The 18,920-nt window shown below is 40.4% G+C and overlaps 2 protein-coding genes across 2 annotated transcripts in view; one reads left to right on the top strand and one right to left on the bottom strand.

The window, feature by feature from the left end:
* LOC113420137 (N-acetylated-alpha-linked acidic dipeptidase 2-like) overlaps positions 1 to 5,511 on the top strand; it is a 53,917-nt gene extending 48,406 nt beyond the window's left edge. Inside the window, exon 19 of the mRNA XM_087966108.1 lies at positions 1,914 to 5,511. Coding sequence (XP_087822234.1) covers positions 1,914 to 2,100 — 187 coding nt within the window. The 3' untranslated portion in view covers positions 2,101 to 5,511. The remainder of the gene's footprint in view (positions 1 to 1,913) is intronic.
* On the bottom strand, positions 3,430 to 18,647 carry CHORDC1 (cysteine and histidine rich domain containing 1). The gene is made up of 11 exons (XM_026679940.2): positions 18,395 to 18,647; positions 14,881 to 14,930; positions 14,084 to 14,140; positions 13,371 to 13,531; positions 12,934 to 13,034; positions 12,612 to 12,670; positions 12,026 to 12,096; positions 11,797 to 11,902; positions 9,308 to 9,427; positions 7,614 to 7,676; positions 3,430 to 6,725 (listed from the first exon to the last, which is right to left on the bottom strand). Exons 1-11 carry the CDS (start codon positions 18,456 to 18,458, stop codon positions 6,573 to 6,575), a joined length of 1,005 nt encoding a protein of 334 aa, XP_026535725.1. The 5' UTR covers positions 18,459 to 18,647; the 3' UTR covers positions 3,430 to 6,572.
* Between the last annotated feature and the right edge of the window lie 273 nt (positions 18,648 to 18,920).

An 18,920-nucleotide genomic window follows, 5' to 3' on the forward strand; every position in this document is an offset into this window, starting at 1 on the left:
CTGGAAGGACGGATGGCTGAGTCAACCTTGAGCCAGTCAGGATCGAACTCCAGGGTGTGGGATTGCAGAGTTAGCCTGCAACACTGCATTCTTACACTGAGCCACCATAGCTCAAATAGCGATCATGCCAGTGACCAAATGCCCAAATTTCAATCACATGATTGTGGGGAAACTGCGATGGTCATCATATGAGGAACTGGTCATAAGTCACTTTTTTTCCAGTGTTATTATAATTTTCAAAAAAAATAGTTGTAAGTTGAGGACTACCTGTAGTAGATTGAAGAGGTGTAGAGATGAATGAACAAACGAGGGTTAAAGGGTTCAGGTAACTAGTATTCAAAAGTCAACCTGCCCAGAACATTTGCATTTGGAAGAAAATGGGTTTTCTTGACAGAAGAATCAGAGGTAAAACAAAGATGGTTTTCCACATTCAGTTGGCAAAGCACTAGCAATAGCACTTATATACTGCTTCCTAGTGCTTTACAGCCCTCTCCAGTGGTGGGCTGCAACCGATTTTACAACCAATTCTGTGATTAACAAAATAATGGAATGTGCAGAAATGAGTAAGTTAAACACTGGCAATTAGAGAATAAGAAGAAAGGGAGTATTACAAGCTTTGGGATTTATTTTATTAGATGGTTGGAAAATAAAGTGAGAAACTAAATGACACTGTAACAGTGCTATATTGTGATATATAATGCTGGACAGGTTGCAATAGGAATGTAAATTTACCAAGAAATGTATACAAATATTAATATGTGCACAAGACATATGTACCAGAGGTGGTATTCAGCAGGTTCTGACCAGTTCTGGAGAACCGGTAGCAGAAATTTTGAGTAGTTCGGAGAAGCAGTAAATCCCACCTCTGACTGGAGATTTTTTTACAGTATCCTTCCCCTGCCACACCCACCAAGCCACGCCCACAGAACCGGTAGTTAAAGAAGTTGAATCCCACCACTGATATATACCCAGACGACACACTGTATAACTGAAAGATGGTTTTATTTGTTGTTTTTGTTATAAAAATAAAAAAACCCAGTTCTGTGAGTGCGTACTTTCTGCATGCGCAACACTCAAAAAACCCACAATTTTTAACCTCAGCAGTTTGCCTTCTAGGGCAGGCCTGGTAAGTAGAAGAGCTGAGGCGCGGAAATCCGCTGTGCTCCGCGAATCGGCTGAGAAAGACGGAAATATAGGACAGGAATAGGGCGGGGGTGGGCGGGCGGGGCCAGCTGATGGTCGGAACTACTGGTTCACTAGAACTGGTCCAAACTGGTGGCAGCAGCCCACTAACTGGCCCCCTCTAAGCGGTTTAGAGAGTCAGCCTATCGCCCCCAACCATCTGGGTCCTCATTTTACCAACCTCAGAAGGATGGAAGGCTGAGTCAACCTTGAGCTGGTCAGGTTCGAACTCCAGGCTGCGGGCAGAGTTTGCCTGCAATACTGCCTTCTAACCCTTGCACCACTACATAGCTTCAGTAAAAAAATAATCTCTCCTGTGAGGGATAAGGGACAAATTCTTGCTGAAACAGATTCAGAAAACAGCTAACGTCTGGTGTTTTCTAATATAAGGTAAAGCTATTTTTTTTTTTTTTTTTTAAAAAATACTTTTGATATTTTTGATTTCAGGCAGTTTTGCTAAGGATGTTTCAGGCTGTCTTGTCGTTTTCTTACACCTTGCTAAACATGGTTCCTGCAAGCTTTTGCAGAAGGCACTTTAAAAGCCTGACATAGAATAAAGATTTTACTGGCGCAATGTCCCAAAGGTGCTTTTCAAAAGGCAATCGGATTTTTCTTGGTTTCCCCCCCACTCTTTGAAAACATTTCGCTTCGAGTCCAAGAAGGTTGTTCGGTTCCGCTACATTTGCACAACTTCCATTAATTATTTTTGCCTCTGTCTTCTTGCTCTGCAGACACATCGTTTTTGCTCCAAGCAGCCGCAACAAATACGCAGGCATGTCATTCCCAGGGATCTACGATGCTCTTTTTGATATAGGCAGCAGGGGAGATCCGCACAAAGCGTGGAAGGAAGTCAAGAGACAGATCTCTATCGCAGCCTTCACTGTGCGAGCCGCTGCAGGGATCCTGGAAGGGGTGTAGAACAGAAGCAGCCAGAAGCAGTAGAACAGAAGCAGCCTATTTGACGATGTGCATGGCCGGAAAATTTGTATTTTTTGTGTGCAATTTTACAATCCCAGCACATCACTGCTTCCAATTCTGGTGATTCGAACACTGATCAGGTGTTTTTTTGGCAGTGCCTTACTCTCCAAGCTTGTTTCAATATAGTTTCTGAAAAGTTTCATTCGTCATCGGGATTTTCTTGTCCTATTCCTCTGATTCAGGTGGGAATGAGCGTTTGAAATCCCCCTTTTACTCCGATACAGGTAGTCCTTAGGACAAGGTAGTCCTTGACCGATGACCGCAATTGGCACAAGTTTTTGTTGCTAAGCAAAGCAGTTGTTGAATATACCACGTCCAATTTTATATTTTGGGCCGTGGTTGTTAAGCAAATAATTGCAATTTTTGCTAAGTGGATCACCTGGTATGGTAGTTAAAAAAAATATGGCTTCCCCCACTGCGTTGTATGTCAGAAACTGGCTGGGAAGGCCACAAATGGTGACCAGAGAAACACAGCACACCGTTAACTGTTGTAAATGCGTGCCAATTGACCAAGTGCTCAAATTTTGATAATTGTGGGGATGCTGCCAAGTTTGTAACTGCCAGTTGCAAGTCACTTTTTTTTCCAGCGTTGCTCTGATTTTAAACGTTCCTGAATGAATGGTTTTAAGTCAAGGACTATCTGCATTTTCAGTTGCTTAAAGCAGTCCCAAACATCTCGCTTCAAATGATTTGAGCGTAGGGATGTCAACATTGGTCCGCTCACAAACTAGCCTGTGGAACAGGCGTAGCTGATTTCAGACAGCCCGTGGCTGCTTTGGTGTGTTTTGGAGTGTACGCAAAATACAACGCTGTTTTGCTCATTGCGTGAAACGAAATATGGATGCTTTTCTTCTGAGCACAAATGGGAAACGTAGGAGTGTGTGTGTGGGTGGTGGTGGTGGAAACAAAATGATTGGGTAAGTGGAAGATATAGTGGGTTTTTTTTCCTAGCTACCTAATAGCATAGAGTACAGCTTTCCTCCAAATGGTATTCTTCAGATGTGTTGAGGCTACATTGCCTGTTGTGCATAATTAACCTCAAACCAGGTTGAGAAAGATTAAGGCAGATTGATCCTCTGTGGATGAAGCTAATCATGTTTTGAGAAATATATACCTGAACTTTGCTTAAAGCAATCTCTCAGCTCTTCTATGATAAGTATGATAAAAGCATTCTCTGTGGGCCCTTCTGTGGCGTTAAATTGCCAATGGGTTTGATGGAAATAGTCAGTAAAATACATCCTCTGCACAAACTTACACAATATAAGCCAAAACACTCAACTAATCTTTTATGGGTATGAGCAAACAGGTCTTACATACAACAAACAAATAAATAAAATATTCTCACGATTCTTTCAAAAAGGTAGAATGTATGCACTAAACTGTTTATTTCAAAATTTATAAAAAAATATTTCAAGGCATGAAACCACAAACATCCTCCAACACAATTTAAAACAAACATCCATGCACGGGAAAACAAAGAAGAGAAGAGAAGAAAAGCATTTGGAAAACCTAGTGTTCCAGACACCTTTCTTCTTCACTTTCCATACACAACTGAAGTTCTTAGGTACGGTATGAAAAAAATCAGCCACTGATTTTTTAAAAATACTTCTCATGCTATAATTTAAAGCAAATATCTTTATTACTATACAGAATATATCTTTTTTTTCCCCCAAGACAAAAAACCAACAGTACTGACTGTGGAAATGGTGACTTGGCTGTATAGCACTGATGTCTTAATAAAATGCGGGTCCCAATTTAAACATGCTTTGCATTAAGAATGCCCATGTGTTTTCCTTGGAAAAAAGTGATTCAACTATAAACATGAAAATTGTGCTTGAAATGGCACAAGAGTCCACCGAGCAACTGCCCAAATTGAGACATGAAGGCTTGCAATTGTAACACTCCAAGCTAAATGATTGACCAGCTTTTTTTTTTCTTGCCCGATAACCGGGGGGTCCCCAACCATGGCAACTTCAAGACTTGCAGACTTCAAATTCCAGAATTTCCCAGCCAGCATGACTGGCTGAAGAATTCTGGGAGGTGAAGTCCACAAGTCTTAAAAGTTGCTAAAACTGAGGAACCCTGCAACAGGAGACTGCAAAAATGGCAGACAAAGAATGCTGTCAAGTCCCATCAGGAATACACAGTACTGGGAAGGATTCCATAAAACCAATCGATCCCTAAATAGGCTTGAACCACAGAAACCTGGGGAAACTGTTCACTGCACTCCAGTGCCAACGGCTTATTTCAAGGGCAGCAAAAAAAAAAAAAAAAAACCCTCAGGAAAGTTACAGTACGGTAACTTCTGTGGTTAAAAATCAAGACATTTATCAAGGAAAGTAAATGAAGGTGCAACAACAATCTGGGGCGTGGAGAACTGTTCTCCAAAGGCGCCTGCAGCTATTGGATTCAAGTCTTGCTAGCGCCATTTGAACAAACTGGTGAGCAATATGAACTGGATCCAAGTGTCATGCTAATGAAACATGACAATGCTGGGAAGTAAAAATACATTGTTAATGAAGAGCAACCATTTGCTATTCTGAGACTAAATTGACCTCTTGTTGGAAAATTACTCTCCAGAAACTTTTAAGTAGACAATTAGGATCAACTTGGATTTGTTGCACGTTCTCCGCCAATTTTTACATGTTATTTTAAACCATGGCTTAGCTCTTAAAGAGCAATTTTCTTTTTGCTTTCAAATATCAGAAGTGTCTGCTCTACTTTGTCTGCAATTAAAATTCTGCTTGACTTGTCTTTATGCAATTTGCAGTCTTGCTCAAAGGTCAAGCCACAGGAAATATCTATAATCACCAAAAGAATCTGCTGGGTATAGCAGAAGTTGCTGGCAGGGTCTGTCACTCACTGAATGGCTTCTCCAGACCCCTGAATGCAGGAAACTTGCATTCAAGGGTGATTGGGGTACAGCGTGGTAGCTTTTAGGCAGAAATTCAAAGAAGCAGACCATCCAGATCAGAAAAGCAGATGCTCCAAAGCTAATTGGAGCACAAAGGACAGAAGAAGCAGATTCTGAAGTTGTATGGTTTATTAATGTCTACCTTCTAGAGCAGCGTTCCCAACATTTCTTGCTTTGTGGACCAGCGGTGGCAAGGTGGGGAGAGTTTCATGTGTTGTGCATGCCACTTGCACCAATGCAGCTTCATGTGGGCACTTCATGTGCTGCTTGCGGGCCAAGTTCCCAACAGGCTGCAGACTGGGGGAGTGGGGCCCCTTGTTCTAGAGTTATCTTTTCTTAGAAAATTCAGTTTAAACTGTCTTAAACACATATTAAAAATTGCAATCACAAAAGGCTGCTTTATTTACCTCCAACAATTTCCGGATTAAAACTTTTTTTTTTTAAAAAAAATAGTATTATAGATACAAGTAACACGTGCTTTTAAAAAAGGCCCCCCTTTTTTCGTGCAATCACTTATGACTTGAGCGATGCCAATGAGTCGTTCTGCCTCTATAGTAGTTTTGCCATCTTCAAGTATATAAAAATACAGTAACATACTGCAACACAATTCACAATTTGCACAAAGACCCTTGTTTTGCTTGAAGTTGACCATTCTGCACTTGTGGCATGTATTTCAGCCCTCCCAACTTTCCCTACACTTTTGGCAAAAAGGTAGCAAACTGAAAGTATAAACCGAGTGGCCTTCATTGCTTTACCACAAAGGAGATGGAAAAACTGATCAGAAAAGCATAGCCACCAAAAATCCGATGTGCCCATATTGGACATTTTGCCTGTGCTATTTCCCCTCTGGATGAGGACAAGGCTTAAGAGAAACACAACGAAATGGACCTAAAATTCCCAGTGCCTGCTTTTTGTCTTGGAAAGCCTTGGCTTTCTGAATAAGTGCACAGAGGTAGCCTAGCAGTTCACTGGCAATATATTTCCTGAATTCCAAGGAATAATAATAAAAAAAAGATTACCAACTTCTTTGCACAGGCAAGTCTAAAACTTCTACCGTTTTATTTCTGCATTTAATGACATAAAAAAAGACGATACAGAAACGCAGCAATAACCCCTTGCGCTCTCCTTGCCACAGACTGAGAAACAATCTTGCACGCATCCAACTACCAATGAAAATTTAACTTGGATTTTCAATATATAAGAGGCTGCTTCCCGGGGGATGTTCGAGATGATTATTTAGAGCTTGGGCCAGGGAGAACACACACTCCCTTTATAAAACGATGGCAGAGGAAATTCTGAGGGTTTGCAAGCATCAAGTCGACATTGGGCAAATTAAGGAGCCGGTACAACAAAACCAGTGGTCTGCCCTACTGCTTGAAAGCCATGCACTACACGCTCGAGCTGGAATGGATTTTTTTTTTTTTTAAAGTGGCTGCCTTCAAAATTGTTTTTGTCTTAAAATGCCAAGTCACCATTTCACCAGGCACACTTTCCGATTTCAAGCTTGTTCTACAATGTTTTGAGGCTCTTTGTGTTGCAATTTGGATGCTGGGAGTTCCAAGCCTGCCCATAACATGGGCTCCGCTTTCCTCATGGCGAGCTCGATCTTTGTAGCCGTCATATTTACGTAGCTCCTTTTCACATCAATCACCTGGAAGAGGAAAAGAGTGGGTTTCAGTTCAAGCAATGGACCTTGGGCGGACTTATAAGCATCTTTAAATGCATTCAGTCGGCTATTATACAGGTAGTCCTCGGCTTACAACAGTTCATTTAGTTCAAAAATTACAACAGTGCTGAAAAAGGTGACTTATGATCATTTTTCACACTTACGACCGTTGCAGCAGCCCCACAGTCACATGATTTACATTAGGATGCTTGACAACTGGCTCATGTTTATGACCCCTGCCGTGTCCCAGGGTCACGTGATCTCCTTTCGCAACCTTCTGATAAGCAAAGTCAATGGGGAAGCCAGATTCACTTAAAAGCTGTGTTACTAACTTAACAACGGCAGGGATTCACTTTACAACTGTGGTGAGAAAACTCGTAAAATGGGGACAAAACCCACTTAACAAATTTCTCAATTAGCAACAGGTTGGGCTTAACTGTGGTCATGTTGAGTACTACCTGTAGCACATGACAGTCCTTATTGATTACAGAGAAATCCGTAAGCATTGTTATAACTTCAGAAAGAGGCTTCTTAGTTCAAGTCTGGTATCAATATATCTTGTATCAGTTTTATATCAAGACAGTCAAAGGACACAACGGTAAGTTTTTAACTTCGTTTCCTAACAGGCTGTGATTGTGATGAATAAAAAACTGATTCACAGGTGCCATATGGAATTTTGCAAATCACCCTTTTAATAATGACTTGAGTGCACAGAATCCATTCATCAACCACTTCCACAACTGTCAACTAGACTTTGGCGCTTGCATTTTTCTTAAATGCAAGTGCCACATTACGTTAGAAAAGTCTGACAACAGAATCCATAAAAAGACTTCCAGAGAAACTTGAAAATTTGTAGCAGAATTATGTACTTACACCCCATAAATTCAGATTTTGATTGAACACCTTATCACCTTCAAACACAATATGGATATTTAGCTGCAAAAAGAAAGAAAGGTGTGTGCAGTGAAAGAGAAATCCAAGTTTACTCACATTTATCTAAACAGGTCTATTGTTACTTTAAAGTAACCCTTCCCTTTAAACGTATGAAAGCAGTGTTACTCAACCATGGCCAGTTGAAGTCTACCCCATCTTCCACCGGCCAAGGTTGAGAAACACTGCACGAAAGAAAAACAGATTTCCCAATTCCTTCAACCACTCTTTACAAAACTTCATTTCTAGATTTTCTTACTGCCATTCTCTGAACTTGTTCTGATATCTCTGATTCCTTCTTAAAGCATGGCTACCCAAATTTAATACACCCCAGATACCCAAGCAAAACATAGTAGAGCAGAACGATTAATCCCACAATTGGGAAATTATGTACCCACTGATGCAGTGTAAAATTGCATCTGCCATTTTTGCAAACGCATCATACCGCTGGCTCATATCCAATTTGCCAATCAATCCTTATCCCAAGTTCTTTTTCACAACTGCTGGTATTAATCCAGTATTTGCCACCTCGTTTCCATGTGATACATTTCTTAGGGAAGAACTCTGTATTTGTTTCTATTAAATTGCATTGCTATTTTCATCCCATCTCTTTAATTTGATTTTTTTTTTAAAAAATTGTCCTCTGAAGTATTAACTATGCCACCCAATGTTGTAGCCTCTACAAAGTTGTTAAGTTCTCATCCAATAAAAATATTAAAAATTACAAGTTCCAGTTCTCAACTATGTGTCCCCTCACTTAAAACCTGTCTACAATTTGATGAAGCGATGTGGTGGTTCAGTGGCTAAGACGCTGAGCTTGTCAATCAGAAAAGTTGGCAGTTCGGTTCGAATCCCTAACGCTGTGTAGAGTGAGCTCCCACTACTTGTCCCAGCTTCTGCCAACCTAGCAGTTTGAAAGCATGTAAAAATGCAAGTAGAAAAATAGAGACCAACTTTGGTGGGAAGGTAACAGAGTTCTGTGCACCTTTGCTATTTAGTCATGCCGGCCACATGACCATGGAGACGTCTTCGGACAGTGCTGGCTCTTCGGCTTTGTAATGGAGATGAACACTGCCCCCTAGAGCCGGAAATGACTAGCATGTATGTGCGAGGGGACCCCTTTACCTGTACAATTTGATGAAGAGCTGCTGGTAATTATTCTTTGGATGTGATTATTGAACCAATTATATATTCATTACATTTAACATGCCCTCCATCCAACAGATAATTAGTTTTTGTTTAATCAGCCTCACATAAAGAACTAAGACCGCCTCTATATGTTTATCTCTGTATGCATATACTTTATTGCAACAAATTTAATAGACATCTTTTATTGTCGTGTTGCTCTATGGAAGATGTCTCACATACTTTGAATGCTAATGCAGTACAACGTCCTTCGGTGGTACAGACCTAACTCCCTATAAAAAGTTCAAATGCAGCAAGATGGATACACTCAGTTACAGTGGCAATAAATACACCATTGGAAGACCTGAAGTATCAGATTAGGGGCAGACCATCATAGTGAATCGCTATGTGCAGTGAGTCAACACTGAGTTGATGGCATGTAATCAATCAATCAATCAATCAAAAGGTTGTGCATGAACGTCAGCCCCACCCAAAGCAAAAGAGCAACTTACTAATGTACTGTTTGCCTCTACCCGGCTCAGTTCAGGAATGGAATTCTTTGCATAGATAGAAATTATTACTTCACGGCTAGTTTGATGCCAGTCATGTCTGCACGGCACCACCTTCTTCCCCTTAAAGTTGAACAGAGAGACACAATTATTATTTTTTTCATTTAAAATGAATAACAAACAAACCCAACACTACCTATTTTTTTCATTGGAGTGAAGATTGCCATTGTTGGCCAAAGTTTGGAAGAGAAGCTCTGCCTAGAAACAGTATGGGGACATGTATGGCAAAAGGAAGATTTTTCCCCACTTGGCAGAATATATACAGCGGGGGGGTCTTTAAATAACAAACGCAAGCTGTATTTTTCCACCCTATCAAGTAGAACAAGCCACGGAAGTCTTTAAACAAAAAAAGTTTTCCTAAGGTTATGAAAAGCAGGCCCAAACTGCCTGGAATGTCAGAAGTCCCAGCTGTTTTACCTCCTGTGTCCTTGTACAACCTACCCCAGCAAATTCACTGCGAGAGTCTCTTTTAACAATACCTGTATTTAAAAATACAGGCAGTCCTCAACTTATAGCCATTCATTTAGCGATCATTTGAAGTTATATATAACAGCCCTGGAAAAAAAAGCGCCTTTTCAAACTGGTCCTCACACAGTTGCAGCAGGCAGGCACGTGATCAAAATTTTGAGTGCTTGGCAACCGACATAGGATTATGATAATTGCATTGTCCAGAGTCCCGGGGATCAGCATTTGTAACCTTCCCAGATGACCTCCAACAAACGAGGTCAACGGGGGAAGTGGAATTCATTTAGCCATGTGTGGTTTACTTAACAACTACAGTGATTCACCTAACAACCATGGCAGAAAGATTGTTAAATTAGATGGGACTCAGTTAACAACCACCTGGCGTAGCAACAGAAATTCTGGTCCCAATTGTGGTCATAAGTCAAGGACTGACCATCAGAGGATTAGTATTTCCTATATTGTTATTAACACGCTCTGATGCTAAGGAGTTCTACTCCCCCTCCCCACCTGAAAAGAAATCTCTTCCAAACGCAAAACACAAGCAGAGGAGAGGAGTTTCAGTTTTGGTTTCACAGCACCAACCAGCTTTAGTACAGAACAGTTGAGCTAAGCCACGCCCAGGCTCCTTGCTGTCTTCTTGCTCACACAGCAAGTACTGTTTCAGTTTCCAAACAGCACTCAACTCTCTCACACACTGAAAGGATGCTAACTAGATGGATGCTGGTAGGCAGAGGCAGAATTTTTTCCCTTATTTTCCTCCCCAAAAACTAAGCCCAATCACATAGTTTCGTAGCGAAGCACGGGTATAGAGCTAGTGAAATATATTTCAACACAGCAGAGCTATCAATATTTGCACCCAAGAACTTTATCATGGCTTGCCAGCTCCAGTTATCGGAGAGCTAAACGGGAGAGAAATGGCTCCTCATAACATCTTGCTTATTGGAGACCTAGGCAGGAACCATTAGCAAAATAGCAATAGCAGTTATAGACTTCTTACAGCACTCTCTGGGCGGTTTATGATGTCAGCCTATTTCCCCCAACAATCTAGGTCCTCATTTTACCGACCTCAAAATGATGGAAGGCTGAGTCAGCCTTGAGCTCCATCAGAATCGAACTGCAGACTGTGGTCAGAGTTAGCCTGCAATACTGCATTACAACCATTGGACTACCAGGGCTCATGACTCATGACATGAAAACGGTGGGAAGGTGATCTTGTCCATTCTAGCCATAAGTCAATCTATGGGAGCAAGTGAGGGATTTCAGGATACCCTCTTCTGCTGTGGGAAAAGGGGAAACTACACAGAATATTTTATGGACAATTCTAAGGAATCTGTATAATTAACGCTGCATGGAAAACATAACATAAGTTTCTACCAAACTTTCCCGTTCTCAGACCCATCGATGTCATTTTCGGTGTATTAATTTTTGAGTTATTTATAAATACAATAAAGATGGGGTAAAAGTAAATATTTTTTTTAAAAAAACTTGCTGGCAATGTGTCTCAAACAGACAATTAGAGGTAAACCTTTGGTACAACTGCATTTTTAGAAAAACAGATTAACCTGTGTAATAGTAGTACAACTTACTACAAACTGCCAGAACAAATCAACATGTTTTCAAGTGGATTTAATATATACAGTAAATGCTACATTTCATTCTATAGATTATATTTTCTAAATACAAGTCCTCAGTTTACAACAGTTTATCTAGTGACCATTCAAAGTTACAATGGCACTGCAAAGTGACTTATGACCATTTTTCACACTTACAACTGTGCCATCATCCCCCAGGGTAAATGATCAACAGTACAGAACTTTCTGTACAGTTCAAACTACCATTTATGTACTCTGTATGAAATTTTACAGATTTCAAGTTCTTATCTTAAGGTGCAACTGGACTAAATGCAAAGCAAAAGCATTTAATTTTCCCAATCAATGTAGCCAAACAGTATATCTGCAACTACTTACGGCATCCTTCTTAATCCATAGGTGTGTTCCCGTTGTGCAGCCCTCTTGAGCCAAAAAAGTATTGAAGTCTGATGTTTTCCTCTTACAGCAACTCCAATACTTCATCCTATTACAAAGGGCAGCGGGAAAAAACACTTACATAGAATCACATAGAATTATTGCTAGTCATCCAAATATGCTGCTTGTCTATACAGAATTTTAAGAATGAATTTATCCACAGGATACCCACCCTTCATGGAATATAGGCACACCAGCATGATAGATACATGCGTCTTCCATGCTGCCTGGTCCTTCAAATGTCTAGGGAAATGTTAACAGAAAATAGTTCATTAGCCACTGAATTACAGCAGGTTACATCCCAATGCTTCCCAAGCAGGAAAAAGTCAAGCCATAGCCATTTGTATTATTTTGCAATTCCCCCTGGTCATCAGCTGAAAGCGTTTCACAATGAGCCAAGTTTCTTCCAATGTCTGGATGAGAATGAAAGGGGGAAGAGGGAAGGCTTTCCTGTGGATCTTTTAAGGGACGTTGGAAAAATATTTAGCTGTGCAGATTTGGATCAACATTTGAACTTTAGACTTTGTTTAAAATAATAACTTATTGTTGTCATGATTCATGTGTATTTAAAAATAAGAAAATGGGTGAAAACTCTCATGGTTGCGAATGCAAGAAAATGCACTTTGATATTTACATATGATAACTATTCATGGGATATGTTGATCTAACATTGGTTGGCAGGTCTGTACTTAAAAAAACAACTTGAAATAAAACAGACCATCTACTGTGTTGTTTAAATAAGATTTAAAGATACTTACCTTTGAACAGCCTGCATTTTTGCATGGAGTCCCAATCTTTATCTCATCGCTATCATCTTCTGTAAAATAAGAACTCTCTTTTAGAACATTTCTAACTTTTCATGCTTAAAAGAAATTTGGGGGTTGGTGGGGGTGGGTGGGGGTAAAGATTGGGATGCACAGTATAAGAGATCAGAGGTGCACTCACACTGAGTATTTTGTGCACAGGATGTTTGCTTTTCAAACATGATAGCATCATGCACATTGCAAAAATGAAGTATAATAATAATGGACACAACACATTCTTGGTAAAAACATCTTGGACTATTACTAAGCTACATACCTTTTTTAATTTCATTTTCCAATGATAGTTTTAGCTTTTCTAACGATTGTTTCAAGGACGCTGATACTTTTAACTGCAAGCAGCTCATTGGTTCATCAGAACTAAGGAACCACACGAGAAAAATGCATCATTTTGATTATTCAATCTCAACAACTAAATATTTTGCATATTTTAAACAGGTTAAAAAGAGTTAATATTAATATTCTTGGTAGTTACTCTTATGATTAAAAAAAGATTATATCATATAGATTTATAATTTTATCCAAGATTGGTTTACAAATATATTTTGGGTTTCTCCAGGAATAAAATAAAATATACTTAGACATTACACTTATTTAGACAGCAAGTTAATAAACACAAAATAAATAAAGTTATAACCTATGAAATTGATTTGGCATTAATGCCAGTCTTAATTGGTATTATCACAATATTGTTACCTTGGTCTTTGAATTGCTTCTACTGGCTTTGGTGCTTGAATTATGTGCTCTTGAAATTTAGGTTTCAGATCAGCTAATTCTTTTCGTTCAGACGTAGTTTTCACTTCAGGTTTGACTGGTTCAGGGGGTTTCTCACTATTATGGAAGCCCTTGGTGCAACCCTGTTGTACAAACACTATTTAATACAAATTGTTACTCAGTTCTATCAATGTATTTGAAAATGTCCCTTTTCTTATTAGCCTTCAGATTCTTTATCATTCTAATTTGTATGCTTGGTTAAGCAGATATTCCTTTTTTTTTATTAGACTAATCATATATGTACACCTATATCAACTTCTGTTCTTCACAGTATTGTAATATTTCCATCCTTCCGAGGTGGGTAAAATGAGGACCCAAACTGTTGGGGGCAATATGCTGACTCTGTAAACTGCTTAGAGTGGGCTGTAAAGCACTATAAAGCAGTATATAAGTCTAAGTGCTAGTGCTATTGTAAGATGCTAGGATAGCAGAGTTCCTGTGCTTTAAAAAAGCTTAGATAGTAAGAGTTCCATTTAAACACAACATGCCATGTAGTATACTTGCTGGAAATTAAATAAACCCAGCTAGCCTTTGCATGTATTTGCCAATGGAAAATTTAATTGACTGAATTTGGCACTTAAGCATTAATATCATAGTATAGTTAAATAAAAACCTATACAGCTACTAATACATACCTTAATGCTTAAGAAATCAGAAAAGTCTGTTGTTCTTCTTTTACAGCATGACCAGCCCTGTAAAAATATGGCGACACTGAAATATTATCTAGTGTCAGGTACAAGCAACCAGACCTATACGTGTAGAGCTACCTTATTGTTCTCTGCCTATAGTACCGGAATCTACCCAGACTGGCAAATTTCATCTGGGAAAGACCAGATAAGCCGAAGTCATTCAAGGGGGAGGAGTTCAGATCTAGTCCTGTTGTATTTACCTAGATAGGGAGTCCAAGCTGATTCCTTCCTTGAACCCTCCTCCCCCATCTAGGATGGTTGTTCAACTTCTAGCGATTATTATTAAAGAACACGTGAACCAGAAAGAAGAACATTTTACACTAATCTGATGACACCATTAATATTTTTTTGACTTTCAGTTGCATTATTTCTTTTCATCTCTGTTTATACTGCCCAACTGCGGCTTGATTAAGCAATGAAACAAGTTAATTAACTTTACAATCAAAATATGAATCGTACCTAGCAAATACCCTTTTCCCTAACTGAGCCAAAAACCCTGAATGAACTGAAAAGCATTCAACGCAATTCAGTTGGCTGTATCTACTAACCCTTCCTCATGATTTAGCATGTGTTTATACTGAAGGTCAGTGTTATTTGAGATCTTTAGGGGGAAAAACATACAAGTTTGATTACATTCGGATAAACTGATAAGAGGTCATGAAAACACTTGAAATAACTGCAATTAGCATGATTTAGTTTCAGTTTTCAAAAAGCCATTGAAATAATTAAATTTGCCCACTTACTTTAAGAGCGTCATGAAAAACAGGTACGCCTGGGTGATATATGCATGATTCTAAAAATGAAAAAGTAGAGAGCTCAGCTAAACTCAAGTGAATAACTTTATATGAGCAGTATTTAGCAGATCAATTTAGACTTATGCAACAGTGACATTTTCAAGATATAAAATAAAGCCTCTGCTGGATTCTGGTAGTCTAAATTTTGAATTTTGGCTATTCAGGGAAAGAGTGTCATTTAGTTATTATTGTCACAATGTATTATATAATATTTTGTTATATAAAGAAATATATCTGAAATTTGTCTTGGCAAATCATAATTCTGTTATATTAAAGTTTCATTTGTATAACATATATCCCTCCAGGCACAATAAGTGCACATTCTACATGGGCACCATGCATATTGCTTAAACTTATCTTCTAAAATAGGGTTGAACTATTAACTGTGCAAGAGAAATAAAGTTCTTCCTTAATGACCACCATGTAAACTCCACAGAAATATTACCTAAAAAATATTTGGATCATGTTTTTTTTTTAAAAAAGGGAGGAACTTAGCAAAACAATTACTGAACTTCAATATGAATTTTCAATATGAATATAACATCTAAGAATCAGATAAAGGGATGGGAATAAATACAGTAGATTCTCATTATTCACATATTCTGTATTTGTGTGAATTTGCCTACTTGCTAAAATTTGTAACTGCAATCAATATCTGCAGTGATTTCATGGTCATTCACGGACGTGCAAAAGAGCAAAAAAAAAAAAACTGAGCTGCCTGACAGACACATTCATAACTGAGGTTTCAGTATTGACCAATTCAATGTTTGCATCTTTATAGAAAGTAACTATTACTATTACAAGTATTGAGAATTGACTGTACATTACATTCACTGCTATGTCATTGCCAACTCTTTACTGATGGAGGAAAGAATCTCTCCAGTTTGGGAAAACATCCTGAAAAATAATAAAGCCAGAATTCTTAGTTGAGTGCCTTCCCAAAGGTAGAAGACATGGAAGGAGATGGGAACACAGCAGAGTCTCCTGGTGTTTCAACCATTCAATCCATGCAATATCTTTCTGACAAAGGATTCTTTTTTAACATTATGACAAGGTATCATCAGGTAAAAAGATGTGGGAAAAATTGCTGCTGAGAGAGACATGGAAGAAAGAGATAGCCGTGTGCACAATGGCAACTCCTGCTTTCTTTCTTCTATGTACTGTATTTATACAGTATATGAACATCAAGGAAAAGTATTTAACAAGACAATGATTTCCATTTATGTATTAGAAGTTATAAACATTTCCATGTAGGCAAAAGGGGGCTAAGAATGCTCACACACACAATAATATCCCAGATGCTACATTATGTAACGAGTGATGTGCAGTGATCCAGATCTGAAGAGGGAAAAGCTGTACATGAAGCAACGAAAGAACCCACATGCTTCCACCTGCTGGAACTTGTCCTACATCATTTACAGGGATTGGGCTACGGCTATAGTGAGAAACATACATTAGTTTTAAGGAGTTGCCAATAGATGAGAAGTACATGTGTACTTATTATTACAGTTTATTATAACATTCAATGCAGCTTATGGCAATAAAACAAGGCAGAGAATGTAAAGCAGCCACAAGATTCATAGCCCAAAGGTGTTTTTTTTAGCAGTGGGGGGAGGGGGTTAGGACATTTTACTTCTCATCCAAGAAGCTTCTTCAGTTCTGACTGAGTGGTGGGGAATGGAAGGGTTTATTTGTGTCATCAGGGTCACAAAAAGTGAGTCGTGCAAATGGATGTGGAGCCTTCTTGGAACTGCTGAAAGGACTGTGTTGTAGATTGGAGATAAATGAGGACAATCCTTCCATTCCCCACCATCTAATCAGAACTGAAGAAGCTTCTTGGATGAGAAGTGAAACACCTTCAGAAGAAAAAAACCAAGCGAAGTCCAGTTGCCTCCTGAAAAAGCACCTTTGGGGCAAGCATGACCTGGATGATTGAGAATCTCTACAGACCATGGGACTCATACAACTGACATCAAAACTAAAATTAAAACCCATCAGAAAATGAACAATCATGAGCTTGACAATAACCAAGCTTTTGGCTACAGAGGACAAGAGAGCATCTCCAAAGCACCAGCCAACTCAAGTTACTGTATATTCCTTGCAAGCGAAATTCTGACATACGGTCTACGATCAACGATTGTGTAGAACTCTCCTCTTTCCTTTCTTTTTCCTATCCCGAGCAAGCAAGCCTTTGCAGATCTGAAAACGCCACTGAGTGGGGCTACCAGGGGTTGCAAGCCAGGCAGGGGTTGAGGTGTGAAGAGATTTGTCTTTGAAGAGGTTTCACTTCTCCTCCAAGAAGCTTCTTGGAGAAGCATCCTAAAACAGAGGTCTCCAACCTTGGCAACTTTAAGACTTGTGGACTTCAACTCCCAGGTCTCCTCAGCCAGAAAAGCAAAGCTGGCTGAGGGATTCTGGGAGTTGAAGTCCACAAGTCTTAAAGTTGCCAAGGTTGGAGACCCCTGTCCCAAAAAACATCCTAAAAAAAAAAAAAGGCAGTGATGGACCCATGTTGTTGAACACTGTTAACACTGTGTTATACCGTTTAACCACCGGTGACCTTAGGGGACCTTGACAGTCCAAATGGAGTCAGACCAAATTCCACAGCTGTCCGCTTGGCAGGAAGGTAAAAAAAAAAAAAAAAAACCCCATCCAGGAAGGAGGCAACTTTGCCTTCCTCTTTTATTTATCCAATTTATTGGCCACCCATCTTAACCCCAGGTTAAACCTGGGCAGAGTTGTCAAGAGAAAAGTCAGGGGTTCAAGTTGGAGGCTTTTAAGTCAAGGGTTCTTCAATCTTGACAGCTTTAAGACTTCAACTCCCAGAATTCCTCCTCCTCCAGTCATGTTAGCTCAGGAATTTCTGGGAGTTGAAGTCCACAAGTCTTAAAACTTGCCAAGTTTGAAGAAACCTTGCTTTCAAAGCTCCATGTACCTCAATCTGGGCCGCTTTAAAGACGGCTGGACTTCAACTCCCAGGATCCTCTCGCTAGAAAGGCTGGCTGGGGAATTCTGGGAGTTGGAGTCCAGCCGTCTTTAAAGTGGCCTAGACTGAGGAACATGGGACTTAATAGAGCTTCCTTGGAGACCCACTTGACCCCGGACAACTTTGTCCAGAGTTACCCTGGGGGATAAGATGGGCTGCCAATAAACTTAATAAAATTTATCATTTATTAGAGTTTTCTTCCTTTTTTTTTTCGCCACACAATCTGTCCCCACGACCCCCCCCCTTCGCCCTCCCCCACCCCCCAGGCTAGCGGGACGACTCCCTCCCGCATAAGTACCCGCAAACGCGGCCTTCCCTCCTGGAGAGGCTGTGGCTCCAAATCCCATCGCCCCAAGCAGCCGGCTTGCCCCGGCCGTGCTTGGCTGGGCACCGTGGAGACTGTACTCCCCGCTCTCTGGAGGGCGGCAAAGCCACACGATGAGGGGAAAGGGAGCCGGGTATAAAGGCCGCGCTCACCTTCCGTGTTGGTGGCCGGGTCGAAGCGCTGGCCGCATCCCCGGTTGTAGCAGAGCAGCTCCATGTCCGATGAAGGAGAAACGCCGGTCGCTTCTGATGAAGACAGGCGGAATGACTGACAAGGAAGGAAGTGGCCGCCTCTTCCGGCTTCCCCGGACCGTTTGGGCCGATCGGCAGTTTCGGGAACCTTCGAGAAACTTCGCCGGAGCTGAGGCGGCAGGCGCAGGCGCAGAAGCGGCGCTCAGCGGCGCGTGGAACTGGAGGGAGGCGGTAGGGGGGACGAGCGCGCAGGCGCAATTGGGGAGCCGCTGGGGCGCGAGGGAGGCGAATTAAACAACTTTTTTTTTTTTTTTTTTGCAAAAGCTAATCTTGGTTATTGTTCTTTGGGTCAAGAAATGCTTGTTTGCAGCGGAGCTAGGGCGGCCCGTGTTGGGTTTTGCACGAACCTGGGAACTGGGTCTGTCCAAGAACTGGGTTAAGGGGGTTACCTGTGAACGGATCCCAAAGGTGCTTTTTTCAAGAGGCA

This window comes from Notechis scutatus, chromosome 5 (assembly GCF_049901735.1).
Source record: "Notechis scutatus isolate UNSWTSFEM ecotype Mainland chromosome 5, rNotScu1.2, whole genome shotgun sequence".
NCBI lineage: Eukaryota > Metazoa > Chordata > Lepidosauria > Squamata > Elapidae > Notechis > Notechis scutatus.

Bases quoted from the DNA above. Each gene is read 5' to 3' on its own strand.
- CHORDC1 (XM_026679940.2), bottom strand. From the start codon at position 18,458: ATGGAGCTGCTCTGCTACAACCGGGGATGCGGCCAGCGCTTCGACCCG. The intron at 14,931-18,394 runs GTGAGCGCGGCC...TTTCATTTTTAG, and splicing joins CCCGGCCACCAACACGGAAG to AATCATGCATATATCACCCA. The intron at 6,726-7,613 runs GTAAGTACATAA...TTCCTCTTCCAG, and splicing joins AAAATCTGAATTTATGGGGT to GTGATTGATGTGAAAAGGAG.